General features: G+C 26.8%; 1 protein-coding gene across 2 annotated transcripts in view; it reads right to left on the bottom strand.

The window, feature by feature from the left end:
• Nucleotides 1-1,138: 1,138 nt before the first annotated feature.
• The window catches only part of Art4 (arginine methyltransferase 4), a 31,798-nt gene continuing 15,774 nt past the window's right edge, over nt 1,139-17,162 (bottom strand). Inside the window, exons 9-14 of one of the 2 annotated variants that reach the window (XM_087164427.1) lie at nt 16,171-16,346; nt 13,683-13,820; nt 12,107-12,288; nt 10,426-10,569; nt 4,492-4,604; nt 1,139-3,231 (exon numbers count right to left, since the gene is read on the bottom strand). In XM_087164427.1, the coding sequence (XP_087020553.1) occupies nt 3,094-3,231; nt 4,492-4,604; nt 10,426-10,569; nt 12,107-12,288; nt 13,683-13,820; nt 16,171-16,346 (891 nt within the window). In that variant the 3' untranslated portion in view covers nt 1,139-3,093. The remainder of the gene's footprint in view (nt 3,232-4,491; nt 4,605-10,425; nt 10,570-12,106; nt 12,289-13,682; nt 13,821-16,170; nt 16,347-17,162) is intronic. The other variant, XM_087164428.1, reaches the window with a different exon arrangement.

Below are 17,162 nucleotides of genomic sequence, written 5' to 3'. Positions count from 1 at the left end.
GGGACACAAAATGTAAACTCAGAAATGTTTCACATTTTTTAATTGCAATATAGGGTAAGAACAACAATGCCTCTTAATTTTTCACTGTTATCATAGTCTCGAAACTATAAAAAAGATCAAAATAAGGAATGAGTATTGCTTAAATATGTTAATCTCTATCTTCCTCTTCTTAGTCAAACCTCTTTGATTTTTAAGATAAGTAGTTCATAGACAGATAAAACAATGAGTTGATAGTAAAATAAAACATGTAATTCAGGGTGCGTAGCCAGATTTTTCAATAAAAAAATAAGCACTTGACTCAAAAAATATTTTTTATCACTTTCCAAAAAAAAAAAAAAAATTAGGATCTGTGTAGTAATAAAAATTATTTTTTCTATTGTTGAAAGTTCTTAATTTAAAATCAAATAACTTGTTTCAGATAACTATTGCAAAAAAATCATGCAGTTTTTGCAATTTAGACCGACAAAGAAATAATCTCTTTTTAAAAGATAGAAAATTAAGCACTTTATACAAACCCCTAAATAAAATAAAAAAGCAATTTTAAAGGCTTTTAACCCCTTCCTTGTGAAAATGACGGAGTGCGGTTTCGCCCTCTATTTCTCACTCCTGCCATATTTCCGGGCTGGAGTGTTCAGTAGTAACGCACCACAATAAGAATAAAACTAATTAATTTCTTTTGCCCGTAAAACATTTTATTTCTCATTTTACACACCAGTACCAGGATATTTTTAATGTAATTGTAGATAGTTTATTTTAAACTAGATGTCAGCACTAATCAAATGTGTATTTGTACAGGATAAAAAAAGAAAAAAGAAAAGGCACTTTTATAATTGTTTTCTTGAAAATTAACCTACCGTTAAAAGGTTAAAAAACGTATATCAAAAATAAGCACATTTTAAAAATACTACGCACCCTGTGATTATATAATAAAACTTGGGCCCTTTCATCAAAAACAAAGTAAATATTAATTCCTACACAAAGGATCCTTCATTTAAAATATATTTTACTTGAATGTGAGTACTTTGATGACTGCTATGGCAATAGATTGATGAAATTCAATCAATAATTGTCCTTTAGCATATTTTAATTGCTACATGATGTTTGTTGTGAATTTCAATGAAAGAAGGGAAGCAAAAAGTCTCACTTTTAAATTTATTCTGGTCACCAAACTGAAGTATAGCTGGAAGAACAGTCCGCATTCATTGTTTGCAACTCTCACAACTTATGTTAAAATGGATTATGCAACAGGCAAATGACACTAATTTGATACAATGTTTACACACATATTTATAGTAGACAATACAAAACGTCTCATACAACGAGACAATAAAAAATCAAGGCTTTAAACCTTGCTTTACGAAAAAATAAATTCATAATTTGTGCAGATACTGTTATATTTTCCTCACTAATATTCATGCTTTATGAAATTCACATACAGAATTTTTTTTAAAAATTAACTAGATTTAGAAGTTTTATTTTTCTGGAATTCCATAGGCTATCAACTATAACTTGATCGAATAAGTTTTACAACATTAGTTATCTTAAAAAGCACAATATTAGTAAGTGGTGACCTTTACTTTTTCTGTGGTCATTACCATTTTTTTTTTCAGTCTTAATTCGGTACACCTAGAAATATATTAGTATTAAATGTTGTCGTAAAAATAAAATTGAAGGAAAAAACTTAATTTTTCATAAATCAGAGATTGAAATTAATATTTTCACCTAAAGTAGTAATAAGAAAATGTAAATTAGGTAATAATTTTCGTCATAAGATAACAGATAAAAAATATCACTGAAATCTGAAAACTATAAATGTTGAAATATAAGGTTTATTTACACAGGAATAGTAATAGTTATTTTCATGCATAAAAACATCCGTCAAGTAACAAATAAAATTCATGGCAATAAAATTTGTGTTTTGTACAAATTTTTTTTTCTTCATAAATCATGTTTCTTAAACCAAAACGGAAAATGAGTAACCTTATTAAACTGGTTGATCTGCATATAGCTTAGTCGTTGCACAAGAAAGAAAAAAAGAACTGTGTAGTCTCTACTAATTGCAGGATAAAAAGAAACAAAAATTAAGATAAAACTTGTAATTTTTTTCCCCTAGGGTGCGATAGTATAATAAATTAATCGGGTTCAGCACATTTACATCATAAATACAAACGAAACTGCAAATACAGAAAAGATGACAAAACTTTTAGTATAGCAGTTAGACAAAAAATAATCTTATAACATAAATTTGTTGAATTTATCTGATTGTCAACATAATTGCAGCATAATAGAACATAATTTAATATTAATATTTATTTACATAACTTCCTTCCTTTGGAATTTATAGGTCAAATTTTTTTTTTTGAAATAAGGAAATTATAATACCTAAAATGGTTTAGATTTTTATCAGCATTTTTTAAAAACAAATTGGAATGTTTTTATAAAAAAACAAAAGCTAGTACTAGAGATATTGATCTAAACTTCAAGTGCAAAGAGAAAGAAAGAAAAAAAATCCAGAGAGAAATTGTTAGAAAATATCTTAAAGGAATGTTTTTTCAAAGTTGAATAAGTAAAAAGAGTTGCAACTAAAACAATCCTATTTTATGACTCAAAATTCATGGAGGTTAAAAAGAAAGGCTTCTATATTAGCTGCCAATTTTAAGGCAAATTTTTTTTTTTTTAAAACCAATGACAACCATATTAGAATTTTAAACAAAGATGGATACTTTGGAATGCAATAATACAACAAATGTTTAATTACAATGCTACAAATTTCCAGTCGTCGCTAATTCACAGATTTAAAATGTCAATAATTAAATATCACATTTACATCAATCATCCAGAAATTTCAATGTTCCTTTTTTAAGAGAGTGGTTTACATTATTAAAAATACGTCGATGAGCTAAATTAAATAATTAAAATAACATTAAATTAACTATCATGAAAATAATTTAAGGAAGAATTACATTATTTCAGCATAGTCACTTTGGTAAAAGATAAATAATTTCAAAATAGAGCAGAACAAAATAATATCTGTCTGATCTTTTTCAGACCCTAATATAGTTCTTTTAATACTGCTGCTGCAAATGAAAAATCTTAAGAATGTTTAAATGCGCTGACCAAATCAATTTGACCGGGCATAACAATATTTCCTGGAGTGGCATAATCTCCAATCATCAAGCTATTACTGACTGGGAAATGAGTGGTATTACCAAGGACTACATTTTGCTGTTGCTAAAATGGAAAAACACATATTTTAGTAATAAAATCAAGATATTCTTCACTACAGATATCAATACTAAATATAAAATGCAGAAAATATTACATATTTTTTCTATGCCTGTCTGAATTATGACATGCAAAACAAAGCGCAATTAAATAAATTTAAGAAACAGATGTTTGCTCCAATACTATCATCAGGGTTGCCAGAAAAAAAAGAACAAAATAGTTGCTTTTAATAGCCTAAAGCATGAAAATAGTTGTTGAAAACTATGAAAATAGTTGCCTAAATAAGAACCAAAATTCATCAAAAATATGACTAAAATTTTAGTAAATGACTTGTCATATACAATGACCCATTTAGATAAGTTGGTGGCAAATATATAAAATCATGCGGAATTTCATAGCAATTACCATTGAAAAGGAGATCAAGAAATGAAATAGACTTACAATTGAATCTGTGCAAATTGAACAAATTAAAAAGTGATGACTCAAATTTACCATTCAAAATTTTTTATTATTTAAGAAAAAAAAAATCAATGTGTTCAGAAGCTTCTGCAGGCCACAGGTTTTCAGCCCAATTTATGCTAAAAAACATCGCTAAGAGTACAGAAAAGTCTCCTTTTCTTGAAAATAGTTGCTTTTTTAACCTTTACAGGCAAAAAAAGTTGCCATAGTCACATCAAACCAAAAATAGTTGAATTTTAGTCGCCTGTGGCAACCCTGTATCATTCGTGTTCAGACAGAATGCAAGAATGGTAGGAAAATCTTATGTATTGTTGCTTTAGCATTTTCAGAAATTTGCCAGAGGAATTAGAGAGATAAGACTCAAACAATTGTATCAAGGTTTCGTTGTTAATTCATAGGAAAAAAAGATAGACATCCAATTACTGAAATAGAAAAAACTTAAGAAAATTTTTTACCATCAACTGCAATTGGCAAACACTAAAATATAAAGAAGGTTAAAACAACTTTTTTCAGACATAAATTAGTTGGATCAATTCCTTTTTAAGTAATCAAAATAATGAAAAGATTCATTACTCTCATTCAAGGAAGAAAAAAAAGTTAAGAAATAAATGTTCTGATAAAATTATAAATAGAAAAACAGGTACAAGAAGATTTTTAAACTGTTCTTAATTGATCAAAAAAAATTTGGGAGTCGCACGTAAATTAGGGAAAGGGATTAATATAACTAAATCAAAATGAATTCACATGCAATAAAAAAAATTATTGAATTCTTGATCATATATACGCTTTAAAAAAAAAATCAGGTACCTGAGTAAATAAAGAAGGTGAAATGCCACCTCCGATAGAACTAGTTGGTACACTCGCTTGTATTCTTGAAGTTGTTCGACTATTTGGGCTATTTCCGGAATTTTGTTGATTCCCTTTAAGAAGAAAAAAATTCACTTAAGGATAAACCCAATGAAGAAGTACAATTTAAAGTAGTGGAATATATCAATAAGAAAAATATTCCTCTTCAATTTTGTCGAAAGTATTAATATTTTCATACAATAGAATACTATTAAAGGATATTGAATCACAGAATGACACAAGGAGCCATTGAAATATAAAAAATAAATGATTTAATGACCCTGCATCTATAGGTCTGTATAATCTGTTACTTTAAAATATATTGCATAAAACATTTTGAGAAAATAGGGTCAAATTTAACTTTTACAGATAAAATATCAATAAATTGTAGTAAAACATATTTATAGTAAACATATGTAAATAAGTTTTTATTGTGTGTTTGCAACAGTGTCTTTTATTCTAATAAAATCAATTTACTTATGAAGACTTTTACCTTAAATAAAAAAAAAGCATCTATTACTAGAAAATTAAGTAAAATTTAACAATTTAATAATTTTAAAATTTAATTTAATTACTACATTTTATTTCTTCTCTTTTTGATGTTTGGCATTTTTATAAAACACGATACAAAATTAAAGACTAATATTGTGTGACAATATGTACAAGTCATTAATCTTTTGTTATCTACAATTTTTAATAAATACATTTAGATTCTTTTGTATTTCACAATTTGATTTTGATTAACTATGCAGACCTACCAACTTCAAAAGTTTGAAAAACCTATGAATTTTGTTGACTATGGCATAGCACAATGAGCAAAAAGATTAAGAAGAAACAATTAACAAGATAAAAAAATTAATTTGTTCATTCTTTAAAATAAATTTTCCTACCCCTAAAAATTACAATAAAAAAATAATTAAAATTGAACTATTGATCTGAAACAATCTAAATGACTGATTTTTTTCTTGAAAGTCGGATTTGCCTTCCCAAATTCATTTTGATAAGAAAGAACAGATTTAAGTTAGGATTCTTGTTTTGTGGCTGAATTTTCTCTCAGAAGACTAAGGAATGGTCAATACTTTCAGCTTTAACTTCGTCAACACACAGTAGACATTACTTTCTCTGCTACTGATTTTTCGTTATTTTGTATTGACACCACCAAAAGAATGAGAAAAAAAAAAATTTTTTTTCCCCACTGTAAAACACAATACTGAGTTTTTACGACATTAAGAAACGAGTGTTGTCATCTTTTCCTAAAACAAAAATTTGCACTAAAAAAATATTTCTATAACACACTCAAAACAAAACAGCTTATCTAGAGGAAGAAGTTTTTGGGTTGTGCAAAAAGGAGCCAGAATATATCCGCAGATTCATATTCATTAAGAAAAAAAGTCAGAGAAAATACTTTGTGAGTCTAAGATTGGATACAATAGCCTAAGAGTTGGCAGAGCTGATTATGTTATGATTTAGTTTTAAAACTATCCTGTAAAACCTGTTTATTCATAATATTTTGAAATAAAGTTTCTCTGTTTTAAACCCATACATTTTCTTTTGTAGTTGGTATAATACTATTAATTATGAAAATCTGCAGTCCATTTATGAATTTGTAATGACTGTAAAGATATTTATTATTACAAAAATGAAATTTAATTTTTTTCATTTTTTTAAAAAAAAGGAAATTATTTTTTAAACGTCAAATAAGAACAAATACTTTTTTGATATTCTTCAAAATATTTATAAAGTTTTTAGAAACAACTCAATAGGTAAACATTTATATTATCGTTCTGTTAGTTGCCAAAATGACTTAAATAAATGCTGGGAATACAATTACAATTAACAACTAATAACTATTCAGATGTAATTAGATCAGTATCTATTATTGCAAGTTTATAAGAATCTTCATTTAATTTGCTTTTTATCCAGGAGGGGGGTTAATTGTACAAATAAAAAATAGTTCCCAAATTTTTCATAATCATTATAACAAAATAATTAGCCTTAGTTAAATAGATTTTTAACTTCCTCATGAATTAAAGAAATTAATTTCAAGCTTAATAAAGTTTTCAAAACAGGATTGAAATTTTTGCTGGAAGGATCTAGGAAAAAAATCCTGTTTTAAATAAATACAATGGAATGTTATAAAATCTGCAAAAGGTAGACAACTGAACAGTTTATTTAATAATAGTTTTAATAGTTCAAGCTGTGTGTCTACTTCCAAAATGCATAGCCGCCAACTTGTTAAAAACAAAAATAGGAACACAAAGAGTAATAAGCCAATCAGGGGTAATAGTGACTAAGTAAATAAAAAACTAAAAATCGATATCAAGATATCAATTTATAAACCTTATATGCTTCATATTTAATATAATTTTTAATTAAATTACTTACTAATGAAGAATATCCCACCTTTATATTAAGCAATTCAAGAAAAAACTTACTTCTTACAAGAATCATATAATTGGACTTCAAATTCGCGTGAATATGAATCTCTATATTGGATTTTTAAATAGCGTAAATACGAATGCACATTGTTTAGATCTTGTCAATATGAATTGCAATGCATAGCTTTTAAATCACATATAAATATGAAAATCAATGTTTGATAATTCAACTGTGTGAATACCAATCACAATATTGGATTTTAAAAGCATGTGAATATGAATCGCGAAATTAGACTTTGAGTTCGCATGAATATGAATCACACAGGGTGGCCACTCAAAACAGATTTCAAATTTCCCTGATTTTTCCAGGTAAAAATCTTAAAATTTCCAGGTTTGTGTTTTTTTCCTTTTTTCTTATAAAGTGTAGGATGTGTACAAGAAAAGTGTCTGTATTGTAAAATATCTTATTCAAAATGTCATTTTATTTATACATATCTTGAAAAAAAATTAATTTTTTTACATGATATTTTTTTTTATCATTTTTTAATGTTCTGGTACAACATTAAATTTTAAAAAATTAAGATGTGGAGAAAATAATATGTTTAGCTTGCAGAATATATTGTTTTTATTGAATAATTTTAATTGTTTCTATTGAATTTAATGTGTTACTTTAAAAGTAGTATTTGCTCAAAGTGTACCTACAAAATGACAAAATCAGAATAACCAATAAAACCTTGGATAAGTATTGTTTAATATATTTTCATTAAGGAAAAGAAAACCGTTTCAGGTGATTTTATATCAATAATTTTCAATAATTACAGTGGCTCCCAAAAGTGCTCACTCACTTATAACTTATATTGAAATAGGAAATAAAAACTCAATAATTAAAATGAATATTTCACAATGGGTATTTGATAATAAGTTGTATAATCCATTCTTAGCAAAACTGCACGGAATATTTTAAAAACAAAGCAAAAGTTAACTTTTTAATCAAATGGTAACAAAAATGTTACCCCATGAAAGTCAACGTACATTAAAATGTTTCGGATCTCAGAATTAAAATTATCATCAATTGCTTTTTTTATTTAATTATTTTTCATTTAATTTTTTATTTCTTTATTAGCAATTTAGTATCAAACCTATAATAGCAAAATTATATTTTAATTTTTGCTTGTTAACTCCGTAATATTCTATTTTATCATTTAAAAATGACTTGTGGTCGTAATAAAATAGACCAAATTTGATTATTTGTCTTCATAAGAGGTAAATCAGTAATGAATATGTTAAATTAGTTTACTGTATTCAATTGAACTGTGCAATATGTGATAAAATGCTTAAAAGAAGGACTTCATATCAGAGATTAAAATTATAAATTTTGTGGAAAAATTCATAAATTTGCAATTGAGTGTTGTAAAAGTTTCTGTAAAAATTTCAAAAAAATATTCTGCACGAATTTCACTTGACAAAAAAAAAAAAAAACTAGTTACACGTATTTTCAACCTTTAAAAGCTATTGTAGATGCTGAAGGAAACTCCACTAAATGTTAATTTAACGAAAAATTAGATTTACTAATAGACTGAGTTTTTTCTTTAAAAGTGTATGATGACTTTTGTGGGATAAAGTTTTTGTCACTTTTTGATGATTGATTCCTTAAAAATAAACTTTTCCTTTGTTTTTAAAATATTTCATATAGTCATTTAAAATATTTCAGTTTTGTTAAGATTAGAACACAAATTTTTATCATTAAATATACATTCTGAAACATTCATTTTAATTAATGGATAGTCTTATTTCATTGAAAGTCATAAGTGTATCAACACTTTTGTGAATCACTGTAATTACATTTCAATATAAAGCTGTACTGTATATTGCATTATACTGTATTTCATCTTACCAGTGATTTTTATAAAATTCACTGATCATATTTTCCTTAAACCAATATCTCAAGTGAAATTTTTAAATAATGGTACTATTTTGAAATAGCATTTTTATTTTAAGAGATTCAGTATAAGAAAATAAATGTCAGAAATGTAAAATTGTCTAATTTTTAGTTCTATACTCTATAGAAGAAAAAAAAATAGATAAAGTTTCGTTTTCCTTCTCCTGACTAAACACATATGAATAAAAAAAAATTATATCATCTCTGGAATGCAAGCAACATTTACGAACTTTCGATATTGTGATAACTATACAATTCGAATTTTGAATCTAAAAACTAATATTTACCAACAAAACCGTAAAATTTGATATTAATATATAGTTAGTTCTAAAAAAAACTTTTTTCAAAATAAAAATATACTATAAAAGGTTAAAATGAAATAGAAAAAACTAGCATTAATGCAAGAATTGTAACAATTTGTCGACAAACATTGCTGTTAGTGATGGGGGGAAAAGCGTGATTGGTTGGTTTGCTGAGAAAAAATAATTTACAGATTTCTTTGAATGGGAGTTCAAAAGTTTTCAGAAAAAGAGTGCAATATAAAATCTGTTATTATTAAATTGTAACCAACTAATTTTTAGAGAATTTAATAAAGTTAAAAATACAAAAACATTTTGTCAAAATAGAAAAAAATTACCACTCTCAATTGCGAACAAACTTGAATCATTGTGTGAACACTGACAGAATTTAAAAACCGAATCCTAACCCCGTCTTCCACATCCACCATAATCTTTGCCTTTCGTAAATTGCACAGTCCCATAGTCTGCATAGAGATCAGACATTTACTTAGCAACCATGAGAGAATTTTATGTTGTATTCTAGTTTAACAGGGTTATAATGGAGCAAATTTTGATGAAAGCAAAGTAAGAGCCAAAGTAAGTTGATGATATTTTAACTGTTTGGAGATACATTTCCATCTAAAAAATGTGGGTATAATGGATGAAACAATATAAATTAAGAAAATTAGCAAATAATTTGAATTAGTGAAATTAAAAAAAATAAATAAGAAAAAATTTCCAGCTTTTCTTTAAAATTTCCAGGTTTTCATCCATATTTCCCTGATTTTTCCAGTATAAAAAAAATTCCCTGATAATTCCAGATTTTCCAGGTGGGTGGCCACCCTGATCACAACATTGGGTTTTAAAAATGCGTAAATACAAACCGCGATATCGGATTTTTGAAATGCGTTGTCAAGAATAACAATCCACAATTTCTAAATTGCGTGAATACAAAATGCAACACCTAACTTTTAAATCAGATAAATACAAAAATCAATGATTGATATTAAAATTGAGTGAATAAGAACCACAATATTAGGAGATTGCAGCGCAATTGATTTATTCACAATGGCCCAAATACAAATAGGGCTGCCGTGCCAATGCTGATGATGATTCACATTGTTTTGAGGGTTGCGTTCTCCACTCAAGGATAGAGAGAGAAAAATAAGGAGTTCTGAAAAACTTCTTTTCAGAATTCCATGCAAAATTATTCACCTTGGTTACACTTTTTTCGTTGTTGAAATTTTATAAAATTATTATGCAGATTTTGAGCTACAGAAAGAAAGAAAAGTAATCTTACCCATAGGAACAAAAGTATTAGACTGTTGTGAACTATTACCACCCATTGCATTGTGGGATAGGTGATGTTGAACAGGATGGGCATCCATCACAGTGTCTCCATTCATTAACGTTATACCATTTACTACTAAATTTGCATTATTAGCTGCAAAAAGAAAAAGAAAGCAAAACACAGAATAAATTGATAGTTTAAGAAAAACAGTACCTTATAATAAGTAATACAGGGTGCATAGCCAGATTTTTCAACAAAAAATAAGCACTTTTTTGGTACTTTTAAAGCTCTCGAAAAATATTTTTAATCACTTTCTAAAAAAAAAAAAAAAAAATCATAAATAGGATCTGTGCAGTAATAAAAATTATTTTTTTCTCTCTTTTCAAGTTCTTAATTTATGAACATAAAATCAATAAAATTCAAAAACATTTTCATAAACTTCACATAATCATGATAAAATAACTCATTTCTGATCAATATTGTAGAGAAAATTGCGAAAATCATGCATTTTTTAAAATTTAGAACGACAATCAACACGGTAAAGAAAAAAACTGTTTAAAAGATAGAAAATTAATCACTTAAAAGAAGAAGAAAAAAAAAAAAAAAAAAAAAAGCACCTTTAAGGGCTTTTAAAAAATGCAAATCAAAAATAAGCACCTTTAAGCACTTTTTAAAAATGCCACGCATCCTGTAATAAGAAATGAAAAATTGCAAAAGTTATCTAAACATATTTTTTTGTTAACGAGTTACTATTTTTTATTATTTTATAATACATGTAATTTTTTATTTAATACAGTACTTTTTTAAACAAAAATAATAATTTTAAATGGAATTTATTTACTGTGAGGAAAAAAAAAACACTTCTTAATATGCTAGTCAAATAACATTTAAATTTTCAAAGCAGACAATTGTTGTTAAAATTACAACAATAAATGTAAATTAAGGAAGCATAAGATACGCGTACAGCATAGTATGTGTATCGAAAATTTCCTCATGGAAAAAAATGGGAAAAGAATAGAATGAAAGAATGGGAAAAGAATAAAATGTCTGAAAATACCTACCAATTTAACATGAAAAACTAAAAAAGCATGTGAAACTATTTTGCCTCAAAAGAAAACATTTAAATTATTTAAACACTTATTTAAATTTTTTCTCTCCCCTGTATGTGTACCTTTAAAGTCCAACAAACTGTTAAATTTTAATATAAATATTTATTAAAGAGAGTAAAATAATAAGAAAATTTAAAAATTTAGAACATCAGCAATTTGGCCATAAGTCAGAGGAATTTTTTTGCCTGATATGTACGAGTTTGCAATCTTGGAAAATTTAATTTTTACAGACATGGAGAAAAGTTGAATAATAATACTTTATAAAAAAAATTAATAAAATAAAAAAGCATTGGACTCCTTAATGTTTACAACTTAATGATATTTCTACCACTAAAGATTTTTCACCACTTCATAATTTCTACCACTAACAATTCAATTTTCATAAATTACTTAATAATTTAAATATATATAAAAAAAAAATTACATTTAATGTAAAAGAGCTTATAAGATCTAATTCATTTGAATTTTTTTCATCGAGATTATTAACATATAGATTGGAATTAGCACATAAATTAGTCTAATACATTGATTACAATTTCACAAAAAAAAGATAGAAATATTGTAACAAAGAAGCTTAATACCTGTTTGCTGGGCATCTAGAGTTTGCCAATAGCCTTCACTCGGACTTGTCTCATTGCAGCCTGGAGGGGGCTGAGGAGGTTGGCCAGTATATCGGAAAAATGGATTTTTGAGGTCAAGTGTATTAAATGCTCGGACGTTACTACCTTCAATTGCTAAGTCAATGTCTACATCATAACTTTGCCTAAAAGTTTTAATTAGAAATTTACAAAAAGATAAAAGCAAAATTTAATATATATACCAAAATGTACATATAGAACAGATTATGGTAAGTACCACCTACCAGGGTGTGTAGTAAATTTTTCAAAAAAAAAAAAAAATAAGCACCTTTTAAGCACTCAAAAAATATTTTTAAGCACTTTCTTTATAAGAAAATTATAATTATAATATATACACTATCCTACAATAACGGAAGAGACACTTTCAGTTTCTGACATTTTATGTTTCCAAAGAAATACTTAAAGGATTATTTTATAGAAGTGATTATGACACAAAGCAAAAACATCAATCTATATACCTTACATGTTTCATACTTAACATAATTTTTTAAACTAAGATTTATAATTAAATTACCTACCAATAAGTATATCACACCTTTATAGTAACTGTTTGAAGAAATTTTTTTTCTTAAGAGTAGCAATATTGGATTTTAAAATCGCATGAATATAATCATTACACATGATTTTAAATTGTGTGAATACAAATCACACTATTGATTTTTTTTTAAAATGTAAATACAGATCAAAACATGCAACTTTTAAATCAGGTGAAGATGAAAATCATTGTTTGCTATTAAAATCAAGCAATCACAATTTTAGCGGATTCCAGCGCAGTTTCAAGTACCCTAAACAGCAAATATCCGTCAAACTGAACGAAATTGGTGAATCTCCGCCAGTTGGTGGAAGAATCATATATATGGTAATGTCTCGGTAACAGGATTTAGTGAAAGTTTCAAAATTTAAATTTTAGATTGCAGAACTCTGAAAATGTGGTCGGACAAGGAAAGTCCGTTAACCAATTTTCTTGGAATGCGTGGAATTTCACGAAAAAATCACACGGTCCGTTCCTAGTTCTTAAACCCGGAAGAATGATACAAAAAACTCAGAATACAATCAACCCAAAGAAATTTTATAACTTTAGAGATGTTTATTTCATGAGTTTTTTCCTACTTAGCAATAAAATGGAGAATTTTGGGGGACCAACAACAATTTATGAAAGAAAACTAGTATTTTTTAAACACCATATGCCAGAAATTAAAGCAATAAACTTCTAACTTGTATCAATTGCTTTAATTGATTTTAATAACAGCATAAAATTTCCTAAACCTAGAGTAAATATAAATGGAGAAATGGACAATTTTATAAAAAAAATTAATTATTTTGTCTTGAGTTTTTTTTCTATAACTTAATAAATATTCAATGAAATTAAAAGAAAAAATGGGCGCAATTTAAAATTAATTACAAAACATTCTAATAATTAATTACAACAAAATTACCAAATAATTAATTACAATTAAAATTATTTACAAAAATCACAACAAACAAAAAAAGTGAGACAATTTAACTAGATCCAACTAACCTTTTATTAGAATTAAGGATCACTTTACCAGAGACAACTTGTCCCCGTTGTGCAAATAAAGGTGTTTCTAGAAGACAACGTACTTGATACCAATGTGTGAGAGGCTGAGTTGGCGCAGTAGATAGCCAAACTGTTTGACTAAAGAAAACAAAAATATGAATTAAATGCCATTAAGTTAACTTATTTGTTAATGCAGTGGAAGACCTATATAACACAGTTCAATAAACCACACTATACTCTGTTGCAAGTTAAGAAAAAAAAATCATTATCCCCAGGGTGGGAGCCTGTTGGCACACTAAATGGATGTCTAGCTTCCAGCATGAACGTATATCAGCATCTCCGACTCTTGAAACGACGTTGCACTGTTTTCTTTATATCATATGAAATGAGGAAAATAAAACTTATTGAATAATCAATTAACAAGAAATAAGAATTAATAACAATTATATCTAAAAATATTGCTTCTTGCAGGCTATTCTCTTATACAGCGAAACAAAGATAAAAAAAAATTTATCTCACATTTGATTTGTTTTAAGACATGCCGGCACATGATGCACTATTTTTAGTTGTCCAATTAAATTCAATGCTCTTGCATTGTCTTACAGTTGTTTCTTTCTAAGAATGATTGATCCCCTTACTCACTGAAGTATGTCGTCAAGTCTAGGATTCCAGTAAGACTATGTCAATATAACTTTTTTTTAAAAATAATTTTCTGACATAGATTGTAAAAAATAGCACAAATTACATTTTCCGCTTAACGTGTTAATTACTTCTATATTGTTTTGAAGAAATATTTGTATAATTTGATAACAAAATAAAACAGAACTACATTGAGTCAAGGATGATAACTTAAATCCCATACTACAATGGTCTTCTCTTAACATTTCGATAACTAAGAAAGAACTATTAACTTTTTACATCATTTACCTAATTATTTGCTTAATTTCAAAATTATTTCTCTGTTCGAGACTAATATTGCTAGATTTAGTAAAGTAAGTTTAACGATGAGTAAAATAATTGATATAGCACAAAATTCCATAAAATCAAAGAATGTGTTATAAAGATCCTCAACTGTAATAATCAAATACTACATTATTATTTCAAGTACATAAAGATAATATAATAAATTTATGTGAAAGTTTGTAATAATAAATGTTTTTTCCTGTGCATGTTAAGAGAGAAAGTTTTAGGGAAAATTTTTAATAAAACCCTACAATTTCTTTTTCAAATCTAACTATACTGAAGTAATTTACTTATAACTACTGATTAAAGTTTAAAATTATTTATGAAACAAAATAAGCACAAATTTAATGAATTAATTCCAATGAACAAGCCTACCTAGAATTGAATTAAGCCTTGAATTCTTAATTCAAGCCTACCTTGAATTAAGAAAAAAATTATAAACTCAGGAAAATACTAATAAATAAATACAGTTTAATTATTACTTTGAGACTATTTTCCACCGTAAAAATAATATCTTTTGTTGTATTAAGTAAAACAGGTATATAATTAAATATTTTTTAAAATATATATAAAAAATAGTTTCTTTGTCGATTAAATTGCAAAATTACTAAATTTAGGTATAAATGAAAAAGGTTTAGGAAGTGTTAATACTCCATGATGTTAATGTCCATTTCATACATACAAAAAATTATAACAGGTAAAAGGTAACTGTGAAGATAAGATAATTATTTGTCTTTTATTATACAGTGAAACCTCCAGGAGAGACCACCACTATGCAAAGACCACCTCCATTCATGACCACTTTTGAGAGGCACAGAATTTTTTTCATAGACTTTGTGTTGTAGAAAACTTTTACGAGAGACCATTAAAACCTCTCCCAACAACTGGGCAAACACCTGCACCAAATGCGGAAAATGTAAAATAAGGAAACACAAAAAATTATAAAAACAAAACATTTAAGAAAACAAATATGTAGATTAACATATAGTCAAAATATGCATGTGAGACGCTTATTTAGAGAGCACTTTTAAACAATACAACTTTATGTCCCAGCCATGGGGCACTAAAGACGATGCTATCAATGACTTTTAGAGTTGGAAATTAAATTAGAAAAAGTTACTTTAGAAAAAACTAAACATCTCTAGCAAACCTCTTTATCTTTTAAAGCTAACTAATTTTTATGATATAAAATGAAATACAAACTTAAAAAATTTTATTCTTCATTTAAAATAGCTTTATCATTCATGATTGGAAAATTTGACACATAATTATATCAGTTGGAATCATTTTTATAGACGTTAAATTTCATTCACTGATACGTCATTTCATGAAGTGGCATTTTCGCACCAAGAAATTTGCACTGACTAAAATTGAAATCGTTAGAGGAAAATCATGTGCCTTTGATTACAATTTTGCGGTCAATGGAGGCAACCTCTAAGGACGACCAACCTCCGTCAACGACCATTTGACTGTGGAATGGAGATTGGTCGTTCCCGAGAGAATTCACTGTAATAACAATACTTACTTTGATCCAAAAAAGGCAACATCGAACCAGAAGGCTAGTCCATGAATTTCACCAGTTTGGTTTAATGTGAAAGACAGAGGAATTTCAATTTTGTGCAAATCTGTTTCTTGAGCAGTCTGAAAGTCTACTGTATGTCGAAATGACTTAGCCATACAAATATTGATATCAAAAGTATCCTTAATAAAACAAAAACAGAAAATTAATAAAATGTAAAAAATAGCTTGAATACAAAGGTAAAATAATTCATCATTCTTAAATAACATTGCTACTTTACATTAGAAGACAGTGTGTATACGACATTCTCTAGTTTTTGAAAATTTGTAAATATGAAATAAAAAAAATACAACTGGCATTATGTCTACTCACCCACCTGCCCAAAAAACCTATAATAACACCCATATTTTTTGGAGAATTTTGTTTTCTTTAGAAATGATAAAAAACCTGGTTTACAAACTTTTTTATTTGCCCCTAATACTACAACAATTATTATAATTTCACACAGTTTTGAATATTTTCTTAAATTATTCTATTTTTAAGCTGCTAATAATCTTAAATACTTTCCGCAAAGTTGACCAAAATTTTTTTAATACAGTCGAACCGGTTTATCTCGAATCTCACGGGAAAGGCGAAAAATTCGAGATAAAGAGGTTTCAAGTTATACAGGTACTATAAAGAAATTAAATTTAATTAAGAAATTTCATTAAAAGTGCTTTGTTTTTAGTAGAAAAATATAGACATTTCTTTAAATTAATTATGCCACATACATCTATTTACATAACAGTTTTTTAACATACATTTAACACTGAAAAAAATAAATAAGATTTTTAACTGATAACCTTATTTGTTTCAATTATTCTTTTGAGGTTAGAAAAATCGCAAATTCCTCATATATCGTTTTCTATAGTTCACTTTATCCTTTGATCCATTGGTTGCAATTTTGAGGTCAAAATGAATTTCTATTCTTAGATTTCTTATCTATGTTGAAAAGCTAA

The sequence above is a fragment of the Parasteatoda tepidariorum genome, chromosome 5, assembly GCF_982258835.1.
Source record: "Parasteatoda tepidariorum strain Cologne lab strain chromosome 5, Ptep-v5.0, whole genome shotgun sequence".
Taxonomy (NCBI): Eukaryota; Metazoa; Arthropoda; class Arachnida; order Araneae; family Theridiidae; genus Parasteatoda; species Parasteatoda tepidariorum.
Note: the sequence above shows the minus strand (reverse complement) of the source record. Positions and strands in the feature narration are given on the sequence as shown.